Source organism: Eptesicus fuscus, chromosome 5 (genome assembly GCF_027574615.1).
Source record: "Eptesicus fuscus isolate TK198812 chromosome 5, DD_ASM_mEF_20220401, whole genome shotgun sequence".
In the NCBI taxonomy this organism is placed as follows: Eukaryota; Metazoa; Chordata; class Mammalia; order Chiroptera; family Vespertilionidae; genus Eptesicus; species Eptesicus fuscus.
This window is the reverse complement of record NC_072477.1, coordinates 103,312,810-103,335,239: the sequence shown is the minus strand read 5'-3', so window position 1 is coordinate 103,335,239 and position 22,430 is coordinate 103,312,810. Positions and strand designations below refer to the sequence as shown.

The 22,430-nt window shown below is 40.4% G+C and overlaps 1 protein-coding gene across 3 annotated transcripts in view; it reads left to right on the top strand.

Annotated features, from left to right (window-relative positions):
• CUL2 (cullin 2) overlaps positions 1-22,430 on the top strand; it is a 144,951-nt gene that overhangs the window by 20,415 nt on the left and 102,106 nt on the right. For all 3 annotated transcript variants that reach the window (XM_054716643.1, XM_054716640.1, XM_054716641.1), the window contains exon 2: positions 19,252-19,392. In XM_054716643.1, coding sequence (XP_054572618.1) covers positions 19,274-19,392 — 119 coding nt within the window. In that variant the 5' untranslated portion in view covers positions 19,252-19,273. The remainder of the gene's footprint in view (positions 1-19,251; positions 19,393-22,430) is intronic.

Below are 22,430 nucleotides of genomic sequence, written 5' to 3'. Positions count from 1 at the left end.
TATCCTCGGGTGAGACCCCATTCACCCTGTGTCCATCCCCTCCCCAGGCCTTCCCTGCACTATTGTCTGTCCATGGGCTATGCATATATGCGTATAAGTTAATTGGTTAATCTCTTCCTGCCTCCCTGCCTTCCCTCTGAAATATGTCAGTCTGTTGCATGCTTTAATGTCTCTGGATCATTTTTGTTTATCAGTTTATTTTGTTCATTAGATTCCACATATAAGTGAGATCATGTGATACTTGTCTTTCTCTGACTGGCTTATTTCACTAAGCATAATACTCTCCAGGTCCCTCCATGCTGTATCAAATGGTAAGAGATCCTTCTTTTTTTTTTTTTTTAAGAAAAAATATGTTTTTATTGATTTCAGAGAGGAAGAGAGAGGGAGAGAGAGCTAGAAAATAGAAACATCAATGATGAGAAAGAATCATTGATCTATTGCGTACCTGTAGGGAGTGTGCCCTGACCGGGAATCAAACCATGACCTCCTGGTAAAGAGTTAATGCTCAACCACTGAGCAACACTTGGCTGGGTGTTCCTTATTTTTCACAGCTGCTTAAGTATTCCATATGTAAGTGTACTATAGCTTTTCAATCCATTCATCTACTGATGGGCACTTGGGCTGTTTCCAGACCTTACCTATTCTAAATCAGCGGTCGCCAACTGGTGGTCCGCGGACCACTGGTGGTCCGTGAGGTCCGAAAGGTTGGTGACTGCTGTTCTAAATAACATTTCTTTTTAAAAAATATTTTTATTGATTTCAGAGAGATAGGGAGAGGGATAGAGAGGTAGAAACACCAATGATGAGAGAATCACCGATTGGCCACCTCCTGCACGCCCCTTACTGGGGATTGAGGCCACAACCCAGGCATGTGCCCTTGGCTAGAATCAAACCTGGGACCCCTCAGTCCGCTGGCCAACGCTTTATCCACTGAGCCAAACCAGCCATGCTGGTTTCTATTTAATTGGGTCCTCTCTCTTTTTTCTTGATGAGTCTGGCTAAAGATTCATTAATTTTGTTTATCTTTTCAAAGAACCAGCTCTTGGTTTCATTGATTGTATATATATTTTTTAGTTTCTGTGTCATTTATTTCCTCTCTGATCTTTATTATTTCCTTTCTTATTCATACTCTGGGCTTTTCTTGTCCTGTTTCTAATTGTTTTAGTCATAGGATTAGATTGTTAAATTGAGCTTTTTCTTGTTTCTTGAGGTAGGCCTGTTGTGCTCTGAACTTCTGTCTCAGGACTGCTTTCACTGTGTCCCATAGATTTTGGGTTGTTGTGTATTCATTTCCATTTGTTTCCAGGAAGTTTTTTATTTCTTCCTTAATCTCATTGTAACCCATTCACTGTTTGATAACATGCTATTTGACTTCTATGTGTTTGAATGTTTTGAAATGTTTTTATTGTAGTTATTTCTAATTTCACGTCATTGTGATCTGAGATTATGCTTGATATGATTTCAGTCTTCTTGAATTTGTAGAGACTTAGACTTATGTGTGGTCATTCTTTGATAATGTCCCATGTGTTCTTGAGAAAAATTTATATTCTCCAGCTTTGTTGTGAAATGTATCTGTAAATGTCAATTAAACCCATTTGATCTAGTGTGTCATTTAGGGTCTTGTTTCCTTGTTGATTTTTTTTTTTTCTAGAAAATCTATCCATTGATAATCAGTGGGGTGTCAAAATCCCCTACTATGACTGTATTGTGGTTGATCTCTCTCTTCAAGTCCTCCAGAAGTCTTTTTATATATTTGGTTGCTCCTGTATTGGGTACATATATGTTTACCAGGCTTATATCCTCTTGTTGTATCGGTCCCTTTAGTATTATGAATTAGCCTTCATTGTCTCTTATGGCTGTCTATTTTGTCACGTATGAGTATTCCTACCCTAGTTTTTTTTTTTCTTTCCCATTTCCATTTGCATGAAATATTTTTTTCCATCACTTCACTTTCAGTCTGTGAATCTTCTGTTTTGAGCTGGATCTCTTGTAGACAGCATATATATGTGCATTATGTTTTCTTATCCATTTAGCTATCCTATATCTTTTGGTTGTAGCTTTTAAGCCATTTACAATTAAGACCATCTATAATAATAAAAGCCTAAGCAACCATCGCAACCGAACGGACAACCGAACAGGCTGCGTGGGGCAACTAGGCCAGGAGGGGGGTTAGTGAGGGATGAATAAACGACTGAGCAGCAGGCTGAGTGGGGTGATCAGGCCGGCAGGGGGTTAGTGAGGGGCGACCAAATGACTGAGCAGCAGGCTGCGTGGGGCGACCAGGCCGGCAGGGGGTTAGTGAGGGGCGACCAAACGACCGAACAGCAGGCTGTGTGGGGCAACCAGGCCCGCGGGGGGGCATTTGGGGGCGACCAGGCCAGCAAGGAGGGGCAGTGAGGGGCGACCAGGCCAGCAGAGGGGGGCAGTGAGGGGCAACCAGGCTAGTGGGGGGCAGTTGGGGGTGACCAGGCTGGCGGGGGGGGGGGAAGTTAGGGGCGACCAGGTTAGTGGGGGGGGGACAGTTGGGGGCAACCAGGCGGGCAGGGGGGCAGTAAGGGGCAACCAGGCCGGCAGAGGGGGGGCAGTTAGGGGTGACCAGGCCTGCGTGGGGGGCAGTTGGGGGCAATTAGGGGTGACCAGGCCAGCAGGGGTGCAGTTAGGGGCGATCAGGCAGGCAGGCAGGTGAGCAGTTTGTGAGAGGGATGTCCAATTGCCGGTTTAGACCCGATCCTAGGGGTCCCAGATTGGAGAGGGTGCAGGCTGGGCTGAGGGGACCCCTCCCATGCATGAATTTTGTGCACCGGGCCTCTAGATATATATATATATAAAAGCCTAAGCGACCAGCCGACCAGCCAACCAGTAGCTATGATGCGCACTGACCACCAGGGGGCAGATAATCAACATGAGTGGAAACCACAGACATGGAAACATGGAACAGATTAATGAATCTCAGAGGGAAAGGGGGAAGGGAGAGGGTGGGAAGAAATTAACCAAAGATCTATGTGCATACTGGAGGCTGATGCATGGATTTGTGCAACTTTGCAGATTGCCTCTCGCACTCTGGGACCCCTTGGGGGATGTTGGACTGCCAATTTTGGCCTGATCCCCGCAGGCCAGGCTGAGGGACCCCACCTGCTGGAGGGAACCTGCTCATTCTGCAGATGCCCTTCGAGCCCTGGCGCTGCCCCAGGTGCGGCCGGTCAGGGAGGTGCCACGGGAGGTTGGCTCCAGAGCATGTCTGGCCCGTCTCGCCCAGCCCCGCCCCACTGGCTACCTTCTAATTAATTTCCTTTTAATGTGCATGAATCAGTGCACCGGGCCTCTAGTTTTTAATAGATACTTATATGTTGCCATTTTTTATTCTTAGTGTTCCCCTCTTTCTCTCTCCATTTCTTTTTCTTACAACAATCCCTTTAGCATTTCTTGCAGTGCTGGTTTGGTGGTGATAATCTCTTTTAGCCTTTTTTTTTTTTTTGGTCTCCATAACTGCTTGTTTCACTGCTGGATAGAGTGGTCTTGGATTCAATCCCTTCTTTTTTATTACTTTGTATACTTCATGCCAGTCCTTTCTGGCCTGAAGTGTTTCTATTGATAAATAAGCTGACAGTCAAATGCGAGCTCCATTGTAGGTAAGTTTCTGTCTCTCTTGCAGCTTTTAAGATTCTTTCTTTGTCTCTAATGTTTACCATTTAAATTATAATGTGTCTTGGTGTGGTTTTTTTTTTTAATTCATTTTGATTGGGACTCTCTGTGTTTCCTGAATTTGAGTGACTTTTTCCTTCACATGGTTAGGGAAGTTTTCTGTCATTATTTCTTCAAACAGGTTCTCTATTCCTTGTTTAGATTTTTCTTCTTCTGGAACTCCTATTATTCAGATGTTGTTACCTTTCATGTTTTCTCAAAGATCTCTTAAACTCCCCTCCTGCTTTTTAATTGTTTTTCCAATTGCTGCTCTGAATGGGTTTATTTTTCTACCCATGTTCTATTTGCTGATTCGGTCTTCTGCTTCTTCTAGCCTACTATTGATTCCTTCCAGGGTATTTTTATTTTATATGTCATTCTTCATTTCTGCTTGATTCTTATTCATGTTTTCTCCCCCCCTCCCCTTTTTTAATGCTGGTATAGTTCTCATTAAGTTGCCTAATCTCATTAAATTGCTTCTATTTTTCATTAAGTTGTTTGAGTACCCTTATAACCATTACTTTGAATTCTTTATCTGACAAAATGCTTGCTTCCATTTCATTTAGTTCCTTTTCTGGTGATTTCTCCTTTTCTTTCATTTGGGGTTGTTTCTGTGTCTCCCCATTTGCACTGTCCCTTTGTATTTGTTTCTATGTATTAGATCAAACTGTTATAACCCCCAGTCTTTGTGCAGTGGTCTTATGTCATAGGTGTTCTTTTGTACCCGGTGGTGCAGTCTCTTAGATCTATTGAGCTTGGTGCTCTAGGAATGACCCTAGTTTGAGTTATTTGGGTTCTCAGGTTGTAATTGGGTCATGAATGTTGTTGATCCATTTTTTGATGGAATCTGTTCTCAGCATGGCTGATTGAGGCTCACCTCTTACCACATAGTGCAAGCTCTTATGGGGGTGCTGGCAGAACAAAACTAAATACAACAAAACAAAACATGAAACAAAATAGAAATGTTCACAAAACCCCTACAACAACATCAACAACAACCACAAAATAAGAGAGAATTAGGAAAGAGAGGAGAGAGCAAGAATGATAGAAAAAAAAGGAAAAAATGAGAAAAAACAGCAGAAAAAGGATTATGAAAGGGTAGAGGTGTAATAAAGTAAATAAGACAACAGAATAGAGGAAGGAAGACTGTATAAAAGAAAGAAGGAAGAAAAAATTTTGAAAAGGAAGATAGAGGAGAAATCGGATCAACACAAAATAAGAAAACGAAAAAAAGATGAGAAAGCAGGAGGAAAAGTAAAAAAATTGAGTAGGAAGAGGGAAGAGAAAAATTAGATATATGAAAGAAACAATAGAGACTAAAAATAATAAATCAATCATTAGATGCAGAAGATAAAAGACGAAAAAAGGGGAAGAAAAAAAGTGAAGTGGCATTTGTCTCAGTAGGGTTTAGTGTCTACTATTCTTCTGATGACTGTGAGTGACTGTTCTGTTCACCAATTCTGGGCTTCCTGGGAGGTACTTAGGTTCTAACCACTGTCAGAAACTGTCTTCCTTTGGCTTTCAGCAACCTTTTTAAAGCTCCAAGCATTCCACAGTTTTTGTCTGTGTCCACTACTTGACTGCACACAGGAGGGGCCAAGCTGCTCTTAAAGCAGGTTTGTTAGCAGCATGGGGCACAGGACTGGGTCAGCAAACTTCCCTAGGTTCTCCAGGCTCTGCCTCCTCCTGCCTTTGTCTGTAGCTAGCTATCAATATTAATCACTCACAAGTCTTTCTGAAAGGGCTTTAGGGGGAATTAGGAGTATGTATAGACTTCTGGGTCTCCTGTGTGAGGGAGGTGCTGTTCAGATTTCAGGGAAAGTGAGTGGTGTGTGTATTTCCCTGTCCTAGAGCTACTCCTTTCAGAGTGTCCCAGAGTATTATTACTCTGCCCTTGGCTAGCGGAGATCCCTGTAAGCAGTCCAGTGGAATCAGCTGGAAACCTGGAGTTCCTATCAGTTCTCCCATGAGGGGGAAGCATCAATCAGGTTCCCACCCCCAATCCAGTTACTGATGCTTCCTGAGACTGTTCAAACCTGTAGACTTGGCCTCTGTTGCCATCTCCTCTGCAAAAGTGGTGATGGCAGGGTGTGGCAGTCAGGGCTCCGGAGGTTGTGGTGGGCTGTATCACCTAGGGTGGGTTTTTTTCTCCTGAGCTGTGACTTCTGGAAGGGGCTATTTGGTTTTGGGTGTGTGTGACTGAATACAGGGCTCCCAACACCTCTTTTCCACATCTCCCCCTAATGCTTCCCACCCCAGCACCTCGAGTCTGCACCACTATCCCTCAAGCAAAGGCTAGGATGAGTAGCTGTTAATGAAACTCCTGCTGTGCTCGGGGTTTAAGAAAAAGAAAAAAAAAAAACCCACGGAGGCTTTCTCTCAAAAGAGCTCTGGTCTACTAAGCCCAGCCTGGTTTCTGGGCCTCCATCTTCTCAGAAATAATCCTCTCATAGCCGAGCAATCCCTCCTCACTCTCGACTTGCTGCCCTGTGAAAGCTTATCAGCCCCTCTCATGACCTCTCCCTTCCTACCAGTCTCCAGGTGTTTTCTGTCCTTCCTTGATATAAATCTCCTCAACTGGACCTCAGTAGGCAATTTCAGGTGAATGTTCCCCAATTTAGTTTTATTTCCAGTCTAGCCCTGGGAGGAGGTGCAAGAAAGGCCTGCCTGTTCGGCTGCCATCCCCCCCCCACCCCCCCTCAAATAGGCCTTTTTAAAAAATGTTTTTAATGATTTGTTTTTTTTTTAGACAGCAAGGGAGAGGGAGAGAGAGAAACATCAGTTGACTACCTCCTGCATGCCCCCTACTAGGGATCGAGCTGCAAGCGGAGCCTGATTCAGAATCGAACCAGTGACCTTCTAGTGTACAGGAGACACTCAACCAACTGAGACACACTAGCCAGGTCTGAGTAGGCCCTTTTTAATTGGTAAAGTCAAGTTCTTCTGTTCTGGGATATGTGGATGAAAAAGGAGTTCTATGGAAAGTAATCTCACAGGGTAATCTGATCACAGATTCCTAACTGGAGGTTATGATGGGTAGTCATGCCCCGGGCATATTATTTTTTAGTAAAAAGCTTATCTTTACCTTAAGCAAGCCCTAACCATTGTTTCTGTGCATTTAGATTCATGCATGTTTAAAATACCTTTTTTCAGACCTTTTTGTATAATGCAGGCAGGGGTGAGGGGTGGGGAACATCGGCCAGTGGGCAGTGTAAGGTCATCAAAATAATTTGGTCTGTCCCTGCCAAGGCATTAGGGTGAGTTAATTAAATGCTTGACCAAATATAGCAGGCTAGTTTTTAAGTTGATAATTTTGTATGGCCTTTGAATGATATAAATATCCAAATGGCCCTTGGTAGAAAAAAGGTTTCTTACCCCTTACCACATTTTGATTAGACAATTATACAACTTATGTGCAATCATCCCAATAAATCTAGCACCCATCTGACACAATACATAGTTATTATAATACTAGAGGCCCAGTGCACGAAATTTGTGCACAGGTAGGGTCCCTATCGGCTGCCGGCCGCTGGCCGGGGCCTTCCTTCATTCCGCATCCCTCCCCCCCCCTCCCCCCGGTGGTCAGCACATGTCATAGCGATCTATCAAACTCCCGGTTGGTTGAACTCCCAAGAGGACATGTTGCATATTAGGCTTTTATATATATAGATTATTATTTTGATTACAGTATTAACTATATTCCCTATGCTATACTTTGCATTTCCATGACTTTTTATACTTGGCACTTTGTACATCTTAAAGAACATGCAATCTTAAAGTGTAATCTGATATCTGCCTTGCTTTCTCCCACCTTCCTGTAATCGTGGTTATGTTCCCTCCTTAATCTTAAATGCATAAAAGGAACTGCAAAATGTTATTCTCTGAAGCATTTTTCTCAGTCTGTTGAGGTCTTGCTTCCAGGCATATCCACTGTTTGACTCAAATAAATTTCTATAGAAATTCTCTATAGGCCTGGAACTGCATATATATATATATGTGTGTGTGTGTGTGTGTGTGTGTGTGTGTGTGTGTGTGTATACATACATATAAATATATAAAATGTATATATATTTAATAATGTTATCTCTAATTTTTTAAGATGCATACTGTTTGGATCTTAGACCTCTTAGATTAATACTGACTTTTTAGTTTTCTTAATTTCTTTTATGTAGTTCCCTCCATATTTATGAAACTTGATGATTTTTTTTACCTTTTTACTTTGGAAAATTGCAAACATATGCAAAGAATGAGTACTACAATAAACTCTTATGTACTTGTCACTTATCCTCAATAATTATCTATTCATAAGCAAACTAATTTTAAAGCAAATCTCAGATAGCATTTCATGTTTTAAAAATACGTTTTTATTGATTTTTAGAGAGGAAGGGAGAGGGATAGAGAGACAGAAACATCAATGAGAGAGAATCACTGATTAGCTGCCCGCTGTGTGCCCCCACTGGGGTCTGAGCCTGCATCCTGGGCATGTGCCCCAGCTAGGAATTGAACCAATGACCCCCTTGTTCATGTGTTAACACTCATCCACTGAGCCACACTGGGCTGGGCAGGACTGTCATTTTAAAAAAGACTCATTGTGCCCTGATGGGGTAGCTCAGTTGGTTAGAGTGTCATCCAGATACAACAAGATTTTGGGTTCAATTCCCCGTAGGGCACATATCAGGTGTACCAGTTAATAATGAGGATTTTGTAATCAAAGAAAACACGGTAATTTCAAGAGAAACATCAAAAGTGCTTTATTCAAAGTAATGTCGATCGGTAGCTACACATTTCCCCCATCTTCCAGGTAATTTGTGGATACTGCCCCAGTAGAACTTTTCTTGTTTTGTGGCAAACCATTCAGAGACCCAATTTTCCACTTTTCGTACATTTTGAAGTGCAGCTCAGAAAGTGCATGTGCCATCGATCGGAACAAGTGGTAATCTGAAGGAGCAAGGTCTGGTGAATACGGTGGGTGGGTTAATACTTCCCAGGCAAGATCTTTAAATGTGTCTTTAACTGGTTTTGAAGTGTGTGATGGTGCGTTAACATGAAGCAAAAGTACTTTGCTGTGTCTTCTGGCACATTCTGGTCGTTTCACGATCAAAGCGTGGTTCAAATTGAACATTTGTTGTCGGTAGTGATCAGTATTAACCATTTTACCTGGTTTTAGAAGCTCATAATACACCACACCTTCCTGATCCCACCAAACACAGAGCATTGTCTTCTTTCCAAAGTGATTTGGCCTTGCAGTTGATGTTGATGGTTGACCTGGATCAACCCATGATTTTGTGCGTTTGGGATTCTCAAAATAAATCCACTTTTCATCGCCAGTCACAATTCGATGCAAAAAAGACTTTCTTTCGTGCTGTTGAAGCAACATTTTACTGATGACTTTTCGGTTTTCCATTTGTCTTTCGTTCAGTTGATGTGGCACCCATTTTCCTTCCTTTAAAATCTTTCCCATTGCTTGTAAACGATTGGAAATTGTTTGCTGAGCAACGTTTAATCTTTCTGCAAGTTGTTTCTGAGTTTGATACACATCTTCATCCAGTAATGCTTGTAATTGTTGGTCTTCAAACATATTCGGATGACCTGGACATTCTTTGTCTTTCACATTGAAAGCATCACTTTTAAAGCGTTCACAAGTATTTTGACGAGATCGGGCGCGTTCAGGGTGGTATGGCTGTCACAAGTATTTTGAGATGGAGCATGTTCACCATAAGCTTCCCGAAGTATACGATAACTTTCAGCAGCACTTTTCTTCAAAACAAAGTAATGAATTAAAACTTCCCACAAATGCTCTTTTTTTGGCACGAAATTTGACATTTTAAAAAATATATATATTTTATTGATTTTTCACAGAGAGGAAGGGAGAGGGATAGAGAGCTAGAAACATCGATGAGAGAGAGACATCGACCAGCTGCCTCCTGCACACCCTCCACCGGGGGATGTGCCCGCAACCAATGTACATGCCCTTGACCGGAATTGAACACGGGACCTTCCAGTCCGCAGACCGACGCTCTATCCACTGAGCCAAACCGGTTTCGGCGAAATTTGACATTTTTAAGCATAAAAATATCTATGATGTTAACATCTTCAGAAGATTTGACATATGAACTTTTGAAGCTTGCTGTCAATACAACAAAATAGCATACATATCAAATTGCATATATATCAACATATGTGTAACTCCATCTACTGGAAAAAATCTGCATTATTAACTGGTACACCTGGTAGAAGAATCAACCAATGAATGCATAAATAAGTGGAACAACAAGTCGATTTTTCTCTCCCTTCATCTCGCTCTCTAAAATTAACAAATAATAAAAGGGCCTCATTTTAGAATTATTATTATTATACAAATGAATTCTTTAAAGTCATATGTCCCACCAGTATTTTTTTTTAATCCCACCAGCATTTTAAAAGTGTTAAATCTGCCCAGCCAGCATGGCTCAGTGGTTGAGCATCGGTCTATGAACCAGAAGGTCACACACAGTTCAACTCCCAATCAGGGCACATACCTGGGTTACGGGCTCTATCCCAGGTGGGGTTGTATAGGAGGCAGCTGATCGATGCTTGTCTCTCATCATTGGTGTTTCTATCTCTCTCTTCCTCTCTGAAATCAATAAAAATATATTTAAAAAAATAAAAGTGTTAAATCTAGATCCAAATAAGGTTAATCACAGTGTGATTCATTAATGTCCCTTTTAGTCTATTTTAGGACAGTTCCCCTTTCATATGTCTCTCCTCTCTACTTTTCTCCTCTCTGTCTCTTATGTGTGTGCATAGTTTATTGAAGGAATTTGATAATCCAGGAGTTTCCTACAGACTGGATTTTGCTGACTTGCAGGTTGAGCATTAGTGATGCTTGTATATATGACACATATACACATATAGACATATGTGTATATATACATATAAATATAATGAAAAGTATACAGAAGGCATTTGATAAATGGTAGTTAACGATAATGCATTTTCCTCTCAATAAATATGTATAGCAAATGTAACTTTAATTGTCAAAATCTTTATAAGAAAACTTTGTAAAGAGAGCTTACTAATCCATTTTTAAAAACCACTTAACTCAAAATTATTGATATTAAACAAGGCATTTTAATTGTGGGTAAGTCATCGTTTGTCATACCAAACATAGTAGAATGGACCCAGATACAGGCAAATGAAATAGTACTAAGATTAAGGAAATCCTATGTATTAATATGGAATACTTCCCCAGGGTACTATTAACTGAATATACTATTGAGTAGTATAATACCATTTATGTAAAACAGATGAAAAATATGTATATGTGATTTGTATAAAGGGGCAGAATAACAAATCCTATATGTGTAAATTACACCCAGACATATATATTGTCTCTGGGGGGAGCTGGTGACTAGAGCATAGGAGTGAAAGGGACACTGAAATTTCAGAATTTGCAATCATGTAAATGCACCTATTCTTCCCTCTCTTATTAAATTGCACTAAAGTTTTTGATAGAATTTTGATTTCACTTTTTAAATGTATAATATCTTTATTGAGATGTACTTCACATACCATCAAGTGTACCCATTTGAAGTATACAATTCAGTAATTTTTTGTACATTTACAGAATTGTGCAACCATCATGACAATCAATTGTAGAACATTTTTATCACCTAATTTAGCAGTTACTTTCCATATCTCTCCAAGTCCCCGAGCTCTTGGCAACCACTAAAACCCTTTCTGTCTCTACAGATTAATCTATTCTGCATATTTCTTTTTTTTAATAATAAATCTTTATTGTTCAGATTATTACAGGTGTTACTCTTTCCCCACCACCCATAGCTCCCCTCCACCTGATTCCCTACCCCACCCCATACCCTTACCCCCCCACCCCCCCACTGTCTTCATCCGTAGGTGTAAGATTTTTGTCTAATCTCTTCCTGCACCCCTCAGGCTCCCTTCCCCCTGATAATTGTCTGTCGCCTCCCTTTCTATGTCCCTGATTCTATTATATTCACCAGTCCATTCTGTTCTTCAGATTTTTTTATTCACTTGATTTTTAGAGTCACTTGTTGGTAGGTATGTATTTGATGTCTTTTTGTTGTTCATAATTTTTACCTTTACCCTTTTTTTTTCTTCTTCCTCTTCTTAAAGAATACCCTTCAGCATTTCATGTAATCCTGGTTTGGTGGTGATGAACTCCTTTAGCTTTTTCTTATCTGTGAAGCTCTTCGTCTGACCTTCAATTCTGAATGATAGCTTTGCTGGGTAGAGTAATCTTGGTTGTAGGTTCTTGCTGTTCATCACTTTGAATATTTCTTGCCACTCCCGTCTGGCCTGCATAGTTTCTGTTGAGAAATCAGCTGACAGTCGTATGGGTACTCCCTTGTAGGTAACTAACTGTTTTTCTCTTGCTGCTTGTAAGATTCTCTCTTTGTCTTTTGCCCTTGGCATTTTAATTATGATCTGTCTTGGTGTGGTCCTCTTTGAATTCCTCTTGTTTGGGGTTCTGTGCGCTTCCTGGACTTGTAGGTCTATTTCTTTCACCAGGTGGGGGAAGTTTTCTGTCATTATTTCTTCAAATAGGTTTTCAGTATCTTGCTCTCTCTCTTCTTCTGGCACCCAAAAAATTCGGATGTTGGTACGCTTAAAGTCGTCCCAGAGGCTCCTTACGCTATCCTCACACTTTTGGATTCTTCTTTCTTTCTGCCTCTCTGGTTGGGTGTTTTTTGCTTCCTCATATTCCAGATCTTTGGTTTGACTCTTGGGGTATGGTGATCTACAGTTGAGTTTCTGTATATTCTTTATTTCAGACAGTGTATGCATAATTTCTGACTGGTCCTTTTCCATTTCTTTGGTATTCTCATTAAGGTCCTTGAAGGTCTCTTCAAGTTTCTCAGCGGTTTTTAGAAGATTCTTGAGTAACCTTATAAATGTGGTTCTGAACACTGTGTCGTCCATTAGTTTACTTTCCTCCATCTCTTCTGTTCGGACCTGCTTCGGTGTCTCCACATTTTGGCTGCCTCCCTGTGTTGATGGAGTGGCTTTGTGTGGTCAGTGACCTATAGGGGCCAGTAGCTCAGCTTCCCCAATCTCCCTAGGTGGTCGCTCTTGGTACCCCTTTTGTGGGCTGAGTGCAAAGTCTTGGTGTTGTTAAGCCTTGATTGCTGTTGGTACACTGGGAGGACTTGACCTCCAGGCCAATTGGCTGTGAGGATCAGCTGTGTCTACACCGGGAGACAGTCTTATTCAACTAGACTTGCAAAATTGTAAAAGCCTCTGTGCTCAGCTTGGATGGGGCGGAGTTTCAGGGTGGAGCCTACAGCCTTGGCTTCCCGTCAGCCCCGCCCTATGAGGTTCCTGGGTCTCAGTGTCCCTCAGTGTCCCTCTGTACTCCCTGCAAACACCTCTGAGAGAAAGGCGCCCTGGAGTTTCGCCTACTGCCAAACAGTCTAGTCTCTCCCCCAATGAATCTGGATTCCCAGATTCTCGCCCAGAACTGGGTTTCAGTGTAGTCGGAACTGGGGCTCAGCGCAGTCCGGAGCTTTTGTCTCCTTCCCACCAGGGCAATTCAGCGGCACAGGCACCAGTCCGTCCTCTGCGCACATTCACGTGCGCGCCTCTGGAGCTCTGCCTTTCGCCGCTTCTCTGCATTTCCGCCTTACAGCCCAGATTCCCCCAGTATAAGCCTGGCTTCCCAGGGTCTCGCCCGGAACTGGGGTTCAGTGCAGTCGGAGCTGGGGTTCAGCGCAATCTGGAGCTTTTATCTCCTTCCCGCTAGAGAACGCCGGCCAGGCACTCAGCCGCCTCGTCCTCTCTGGCTCCGTCCACCCCGCACGCGCGCGCGCCCGTGTCTCCGCCCATGTCTCCGTACCTCAGGCTTTTAAGGCTCCTCTGATTTTCCTTGTGGGTTTCTCTTTCCTTCTAGTTGTGGGCATTTCAGTCAGCCAGCTTTCCTGTGGTTCTGGATGATGTCCGTTTTGACTTTTAGTTGTATTTTTGAAATTGTTGTGCGAGGCTGCAGTTTAGGTGTTTACTTATGCTGCCATCTTGGTTTCTCCTCCTATTCTGCATATTTCATATAAATGAAATCAAACAGTATATGTTCTTTTGTGACCAACTTCATTCTCCAAGTATAATGTTTTTGAGGTTCATCCATGTTGTAGCATCTGTCAGTGCTTCATTACCTTGTATTGTGGAATAGTAATTATTTGTATGGGTATACTACATTTTATTTATCCATTTACCAGTTGATAGACACTGGAGTTATTTCTACTTTCTGGCCTTTATGAGTACAGTAGGTCCTTGTGTTACAGAGAACTGGAATAAATTAAGCAATGCTCGGAGAGTTTGGAATCACACTTTATTCACCTGTGGGCTCAGAGAAAATGAATTCAAATTCTAAGCAGAGCTACAAGCAGAACTTCCCTTTTTATTAAAGAGCCAGCCCTATGTGTGCTTAGTGGTTATCTCACTGCTGGCCTTGAAAACAACACAGTTCTATCCAATTAGAAAATACACCTGGCATGGCATTGAGAGTATGGGCGTATCTAGTCTCTGGCCTACAAGGTCAGACAGCTAAATTTATCTTCCTCATTATTCAAGCACGCTAAAGCAGGCTGGAAAGCAAAGTTATTATTATTTTTTTTAGAGTAAGTGGCCATCTAAAAAAATAGCAGAGAATTCCAAACAGTAGTTTTACAAAATAGGGGTGAGCCTTCTCACTTGGGTTACAGAGATCCGTGCCTATGGCGCGATGTAAACGATTTTTGCCATAAGTCGGAACCCACCTACACAAGCACCCACATCACTCACGTGGAGCACATACACAATGAAGTGACACAGTAAAAAAAATTTAAAAGAAAGATAACAATTCCTGACCTTACTTGTGGTAAATAAATAATAAAAAACATAAAGCACATATGTACATAAGTTGAAATGATGGAACTTTTTTTTCCTTTATTTTAATTTTTTAAATTTCTTTATTGATTAAGGTATTACATATGTGTCCTTATCCCCCCATTACCCTCCCATCCACCCCACTCATGCCCTCACCCCCGTTGTCTGTGTGCATTGGAACTTTTTTTTTATATAAATAAATGGGAGATGGCGACGTAACCACGAAACGACGTACGTCCAGTTCGACGTAATCCAAGGACTGCCTGTAATGCTGCTTTGAACATTTGTGTATAAGTTTTTGTGTGGACATGTTTTCTCTTGAGTATATATACCTAGGAGTTGAATTGCTGGGTCATATGGTAACTGTTTATATAAATCACTTTTGTAATTATTTAATTTACTACTATTGATAGTTTAGAAATGGAGCTCTAGTGAGAAAATCTAATCTACAAATTGTTTTCAAATAAAGGAAAAAGTTTAAAATATTATAGTTAATATTGGCATGTTATCTGAAAACGTAATTAAACATGAATTTTTATTTTGCCTTCTAAAAATATTTAGAGCCTGGGATTTATTTTTAGGACCCATAACATTCATGGGCCTAGTCACAGTACCTATGTGACAAAGAGTTAAAAATCCCAACATTCCACTAGTGGAAGACTCAGAAGAAAGCTAGAGGAGATTGTGGTAATTCAAGATTTGAACTTTGCCAGATACTCATTGGGACATAATTTAACTGAAAGTGGATGGAAGTGGTCCTGGCAACACATCAGGAATAGGACCATGATGTCCCTAGTTAGGTATAGGAATGAACAAGACTCATATTTTTATGAGTTGTCTGACAGCTTGAGAGGCAGAGAAGAATAGTGCAGTGGTCATGGTCCTTTCTTTAACCTTTCTCTTTCACATCCTTACATAAATTCTCCATGAATAAATTATCACCTAAACAATTTAAATAAAATGAAAGAACTTACATTTTTTCATTATATGTGCTTTCTTATTGGGCAAGCAGACAATTTCAGCATACTTTCTGTTACTGGTTTATTAGATTTTTTTAAAAATATATTTTTATTGATTTTTTAAAGAGAGGAAGGCAGAGGGAGAGTCAGAAACATCGATGAGAGAGAAACGTCGATCAGCTGCCTCTTGCACACCCCCCACTGGGGATGTGCCTGCAACCAAGGTACATGCCCTTGACCGGAATCGAACCTGGGACCTTTCAGTTCACAGGCCGACACTCTATCCACTGAGCCAAACCGGTTAGGACAGTTTATTAGCTTTTTAAAATATATTTTTATTGATTTCAGAGTGGAAGGAAGAGAGAGAGAAACATCAATGATGAGAGAGAATCATTGATCAGCTGCCTCCTGCATGTCCCCTACTGGGGATTGAGCCTGCAACCCGGGCATGTGCCCTTGACTGGAATCAAACCAGGACCCTTCAATCTGTAGGCCGACGATCTATTCACTGAGCCAAACCGGCTAGGGTGGTTTGTTAGTTTTTAATGTGTTTCACTGGACTTGTGCTTCTCTCATCTTGGCTTCCATATGTTTCATTCATCTAAGAATGGGTTATCACTACACTTGTATCCAATCTATCATAAATCTGCTGGTCTCTGCAGAGAAGTCTGTGATAGTGATTCTGTCAAAACTTGATAAGGCTAAAAGACAATCTCTGCAACAATTAAAATAATTTTAAGCAGTGTGTATAATATCCCATTTTTATAAGGGGAGAAAAGTACTGTGAAGGGGACATTGCCAACCTTTTGGTATACAGTTATAAAATAGTCCCTACCCTTAAGAAACATTCAGATAATTACAGTAGAGGTAAGCATAGAGTTCTCATGTAATATGTAAAATACCTTACCTAGCTTAAGTGGACTCAGTTTAGGTTTAAAAACAGATACACTGGACCAAGGCTTTAATGTCAATAAGAGTTAGTTGAATGGGTGGAAGGTGGAAGTAGGAAATAGGTGTAGAAAACAAAGGTAAAGGCAGGGTGTGTGAATCAGTTCACTGACCTCTAAGCACAAGTTACTTGATTATGTTGTTGAGGAGTGTCCCGTAAGAAGAAGCTGGAGAGGTGCTTTAGTATAAGTAGGGTCAAATCATGGGAGTTCGGTATGCCATGTTGACATTAAACTGAATGCTGTGCATAGTGGAAATTATTAAAAAAAGGGTAACATGCTCAACTTTTTGGTTTAGGTAGGTTATTTTTGTCTTTGAGTGCTTGATCTGATAGTCTAATCTTTTTGAAGGTCAAAAACTTTATTTATTGATTACTGTATCCTCAGAGCCTAGAACAGTACCTGGCAAATATTTAAGTATTCCCTAAAAATGTTAGTAAGGCAGTATAGTTGCATATAGCAGTTTGAGAGCTTGGGCTCCCACACAGGTCTGAATCTTGATGCCACCATTAAATAGCTCTGTGATCTTGAGCATATTTCTTAACTACTTAGTTTTCTTATCTAGGAAATGTAAAGATCAGTAGCACCTACCTAATCAGATAAAATGAGTTTATATAAAGCACTTAGAATAGTGCTTGGCTCATAGTAAGCACTATATAAATATTAACAGTTATTATTTCTTTTATGAATGAAAGATACAACACAAACTAGGAGCTGCGAAGAGCTTGATCCCAGAGCATATGCAGAGTTACATAGTAAGGGATGGAGTTAAGAAATATTCAGAAACACAGTTGGATAGGATGTGGTAAATAAGGATGAGAAGGAATTAAGGTTAATTCCCTGATGTAAAGCTAGAGCTTTAGGTTTTCTCTCCAGGGTTCCTGTCCCCTCCACAACCCCCAACACACACACACAGAGTTACTAGTAAATAAAGACTGATTTATTCTAGTTAGTACAGGAAATTTAAGGCCAGGAGGTGAAGTCTCTGGTATGTTGAGAAAAGCATTGATGAATTGTGGCATACCCTCTTTTGGATTTTTGTTTGGTTTTTCTCTGATTCCTTTTCTTTCTCTTTCTTGAAGTCTATTTCTTGGACTCCTTTTGAGTTCTTTTCTTCACAAGATAGAAACATAAGAAGGGCCTAGGACCCCTTCATCTATTTTCCTTCCTTGTCTCCTTTTCTCTTTCTCTTTCTGCCCCCTCCCAAACCCCATTATTTTCCTAGCCTCTTTTTGCCACAGTGGGAGACCAGAGAACAGATGTGTCTTCCTTGTTTGGCCTGGCTACAGACTAGCTTGGTGTTTCACAATCCCCAGTAATAAGGGAAAACTAAATATGTTTTTCTTAGTACCAGAAGTTATTCTCTTGTGCACTTAAATTTAACTTGAAAAGGTTTCTCTTTTAATTCTGTTCTCTTTTGTGATACCGAGAAAGATTTGAATCTAGCTTTTGAAGCAAGTTTCTATAATCTTGGGACCTTTTTTGTTTCAGAAACCAGCTAACTCCTAGAATACAGCTTGTCTGCTAGGCAAAGGAGTCTTTTAGTTTACTATTAGGCTGGTCAAGTTCACCTGAGCCAAGGGTTCCAAGCTAGAGTTGTGCTATTCATTAGAGCAGTGGGGCTGGAATAGCTTGAGAATCTGAGAAGGAGCAGCCCTGTTCTTTCTTTTTTCTTTCTTTCTTTTTTAAATATATTTTTATTGATTTCAGAAAGGAAGGGAGCGGGAGAGAGAGATAGAAACATCAATGATGACAGGGAATCATTGATTGGCTGCCTCTTGCATGTCCCCCACTGGGGATCGAGCCCGCCCTTGATCGGAATCGAACCCGGGACCCTTCAGTCCACAGGCTGACGCTCTATCCACTGAGCCAAACCAGCTAGGGCCCTGCTCTTTCTTTGAAATCTTTACCTTAATGCAGTGGTTCTCAACCTTTCTAATGCCGCGACCCTTTAATACAGTTCCTCATGTTGTGGTGACCTCCAACCATAAAATTATTTTTGTTGCTACTTCATAACTGTCATTTTGCTACTGTTATGAATCGTAATGTAAATATCTGTGTTTTCCGATGGTCTTAGGCGACCCTGCTAGCGGTTCTCAACCTGTGTATTTTCGTTGCTACTTCATAACAGTAGCAAAATTACAGTTATGAAGAAGCAACGAAAATAATTTTATGGTTGGGGGTTACCACAACATGAGGAACTGTATTAAAGGGTCGCGGCATTAGAAAGGTTGAGAACCACTGCCTTAATGATTCATGTGAATTGTGCATTCTACTCTAGAATTCATCTTTGTTTGTTTTACTATACATTTTCATTTCCTTCCTAATATTTTACTTAAACTGATGCTCCGGGAAGATAATTCCTTCCGTTTTCTTATGTGTTCTCCTGGCCCCCTGCATACCACCTCATTTTCCAGCTTTAAGGATTTAGGGCCAAAACCTTTTTATTAAGTGTCTCTTGCATATTTCTCATGGTGGCAGATGGCCTTTGGCTAACTGTGTTACAGCTTCTTTGCCTTAACACATTAAATGATGCTTCTAAATCCTGATTATAAATAATTTGTACTAAAAGCTTTTCCATTGTAAAAAATGCAAATATTCTATGGAATTCCTTGTCTGGATAGTCATAAGAAGGTAATAGCCAATGTTTATTGTGTTCTTACTACGTGCCAGTTTCTGTTCTCACGCCTTTAATCTATCATGCTATTTAATTACGCAGTGATTTAAAAGTAAATAACTGATCTTGTAGAACTCATGCTAGCATTACTATTATTTATAATTAACAGATTTCAACACTAAACTTGCACAATGTCTTTGAAACCAAGAGTAGTAGATTTTGATGAAACATGGAACAAACTTTTAACGACAATCAAAGCTGTTGTCATGTTGGAATACGTCGAAAGAGCAACATGGAATGATCGCTTCTCGTATCCTTTCAGTGGCATTGATATGTGGTCTTCTATTGATAATGATATTGTATTGATAAATATATCAGTTAACATGATAAATGTTCTAAAATTGATGCACTTGTTCAAAAGTGAGAACAGGTTGAAACATAAATGGAAGAACATTCCAGTGTTCTTGTATTACTGTATACATTTCCAAGATATGTGGCAGTCATTAATCTTTGATAACCTTTCATTCAACTTATATGTCAGGTTTTACTTTAGGGAATCCATTTGTGAATAAAATAAACTACTTTCGGTTCACTCTACTAAGGGAAACAAACAATAAACAGATATTAAAAAATCTAATGTCAGTGCTTCTAACAGGGAGTGATAAATACTGTGGAGAAAGTAAAGCAGGATAAGGGCCATCAATTCCAAAGGAGACTGTAGCCAAGAAATGAAGAGAAGGCTGAGACTCAGAAGGGTAGCAATGAAAGAATTAGGAAAGACCACCAAGAGCAAAAATGTGTCATTAGAGACAAGGCTAAGATCATCCACCCTTGTGTTTCCAATTACTCTGTACCGATGCAAAAGCTGGCAGTGAAGAAGGCTGATAGGAAAAAAATGGATTCACTTGAAATATGGTGTTGGAGGATAGCTATATGGATACCCTGAATTGGAAGAAAGACTAACAAGTGGGTCCTAGAGCAATTTAAGCCTGAAACATCTCTGGAGGTAAAAATGAAAAAAATGAAACTGTCCTACTTCAGGCATTTCATGAGAAGGCAGGATTCTTTGGGAAAGCTAATGCTGGGAAAAGTAAAAGCCAGCAGGAAAAGGGGAAGACAAACATGAGATGATTGACTCCATAAAAGAAGCCACAGGCATGAGTCTGCAGGAGCTGAGGGGGGGATATCATTCATGGGGTGGTAGGAGTCAAAGCCGACTCAACAACACAACAGGGGTGTGGAGAATGGTTGAAGTACCTACGTGAGTGGCTCTTTTGGAAGGGATGTTAAGGAAGGCCTTTTTGAGGAGGATGATAATTGAGTAGAGACTGGAACAAAGTGAGGGAGTAAGTCCTATAGATATCTGAGGGCAGGGACTGAACGGCAGGTTCAATGACTGAGAAAGAAACATGTTCTGTTTTTTAAAAAATATATTTTATTGATTTTTTACAGAGAAGAAGGGAGAGGGATAGAGAGTTAGAAATATCGATGAGAGAGAAACATTGATTCAGCTGCCTTCTGCACACGCCCTACTGGGGATGTGTCTGCAACCAAGGTACATGCCCTTGACCGGAATCGAACATGGGCCCCTCAGTCCGCAGGCCGATGCTCTATCCACTGAGCCAAACTGGTTAGGGCAACTTGTTTTTATTTTTGGGTTGTCTATATCTGTGAATTTGGAGTTGCATATGAAGAAACAAATATGAGGTTTCCCAGTCTAAAACCTGGTGTCCTGCATTTCTACATGATGGCAGTCTTTTTTTAAAAAAAGTATTATGTGTACAGTATATGATTATTTATATAATAAGTATATTTATTTGTACAATAAAATGTAATTTAAATAATATCATGTATATAAGAGCCACACTGCAAACCTAGCACCTTGGGTTTAAACTCTGGCACCAAGAAAAAACCCCAAATATTAAAATATTTTAGCTTCTTGGTATTTGGGAGGTTAAGGGATCTCTGGAAATCCTTTGCTATAGGTAACGGACAGAGTTGTGGACAGCAGTCTTACCAACACTGCCTAGTGTCTGCCAGGGGCCATGGTGGGGTAAGCATGGGGACAACATATGTACATTGAAATATGTATACTGTCAGACTCCTGAGCCACCTCAGTCTTTTACCACAGGGAATAACCACATGTCTCACATCTCAGGGTGAAAAAGGGGGCAGGGTAGAGGCCTGGGTCTTGGGTCCAAATAGTTTGGCAGTATCCTAGGGCCCTGAAGGAGGACTTGAGGACTGGATGGACACTGTAGGATCAGAGATGCTTTCCGAAAAAAAGCGAGGTGAGATGTATTCAGAATGTGTATGGAGGTTCAGAGTTTTTTCAGACTCTGTGCTAGCAATCTTCTGGGGCTAAAGGATGGGTACTTTTAAGGCTAATTGAACTAAAATAATGAGCAGAGAGAGAAGAGAAGGAATTGGTGATTACAAGAAAAGGGAAAATGAGTATAAGATAGAAAATAGATGTGTTCTTTATTATTGTACAGAATATACAGTTTAATTAGTTGGTTTGTAAATGGCTTTGAAATAGCTGACTTACCTGGAAAGTACTCTTTTAGTCAGTTATTTCTAAGATGTTTATTGTTTGCTACATCTAAGATGGTCTAGCTATTCTTGACCTGATCATGGATTTTCTCCTCCTCCTCTTAAAATAAAAAAAAATATCTACAAAAACGATAAATTAAAAGTATAATCTCTCACTTTAATTTGTAATTAAGAAAATAAAGGGCTGTGTTACTAATTGTCCCGAAGTAGAATTCCCTCCATTTCCCTGTTATTTTGCCCAAGACTATATAGTTGACTTCTGACCTTCAGATATCTTAGGTAGAATTTTAAATGCCATAAAACCTTAATATATTTTGAAAATGAAAAATGCTCCTTGGAAACTGTGTACTACCATATGTATTAGTACTTGGGCGAGTGTGAAATATAATACACATGTGGAAAAGTTTGTAGGATATACATGTAGAGTTCAATAAATAATTATAACACCTGTATAATCACCACACAGGTTGGTTAAGAACTAGAACACTGCCAGCATCCACCAACCCCACATCACCACACGTCCCTCTCAGTTTACGAGCTCCTCCTTTCCCTTGGAGGTACTAGTATCCTGACTTTTGCATCTCTTGTTTCCTGTTTTTCTAAAAACAGTGTAACTACCTATATACACAACCTTAAACAATATTGGTTAACTCTTTCTGTGTTTTAAATAGAATCATACTATATACATTTGTCATTTTTTTCAACATATTTGTGTTTAGTTAATTTTTTACAAATGACCTTATAAAATATGCATTATTAGTTCAATTTTGCAGTTAAGAATATTGTGGCCCAAAA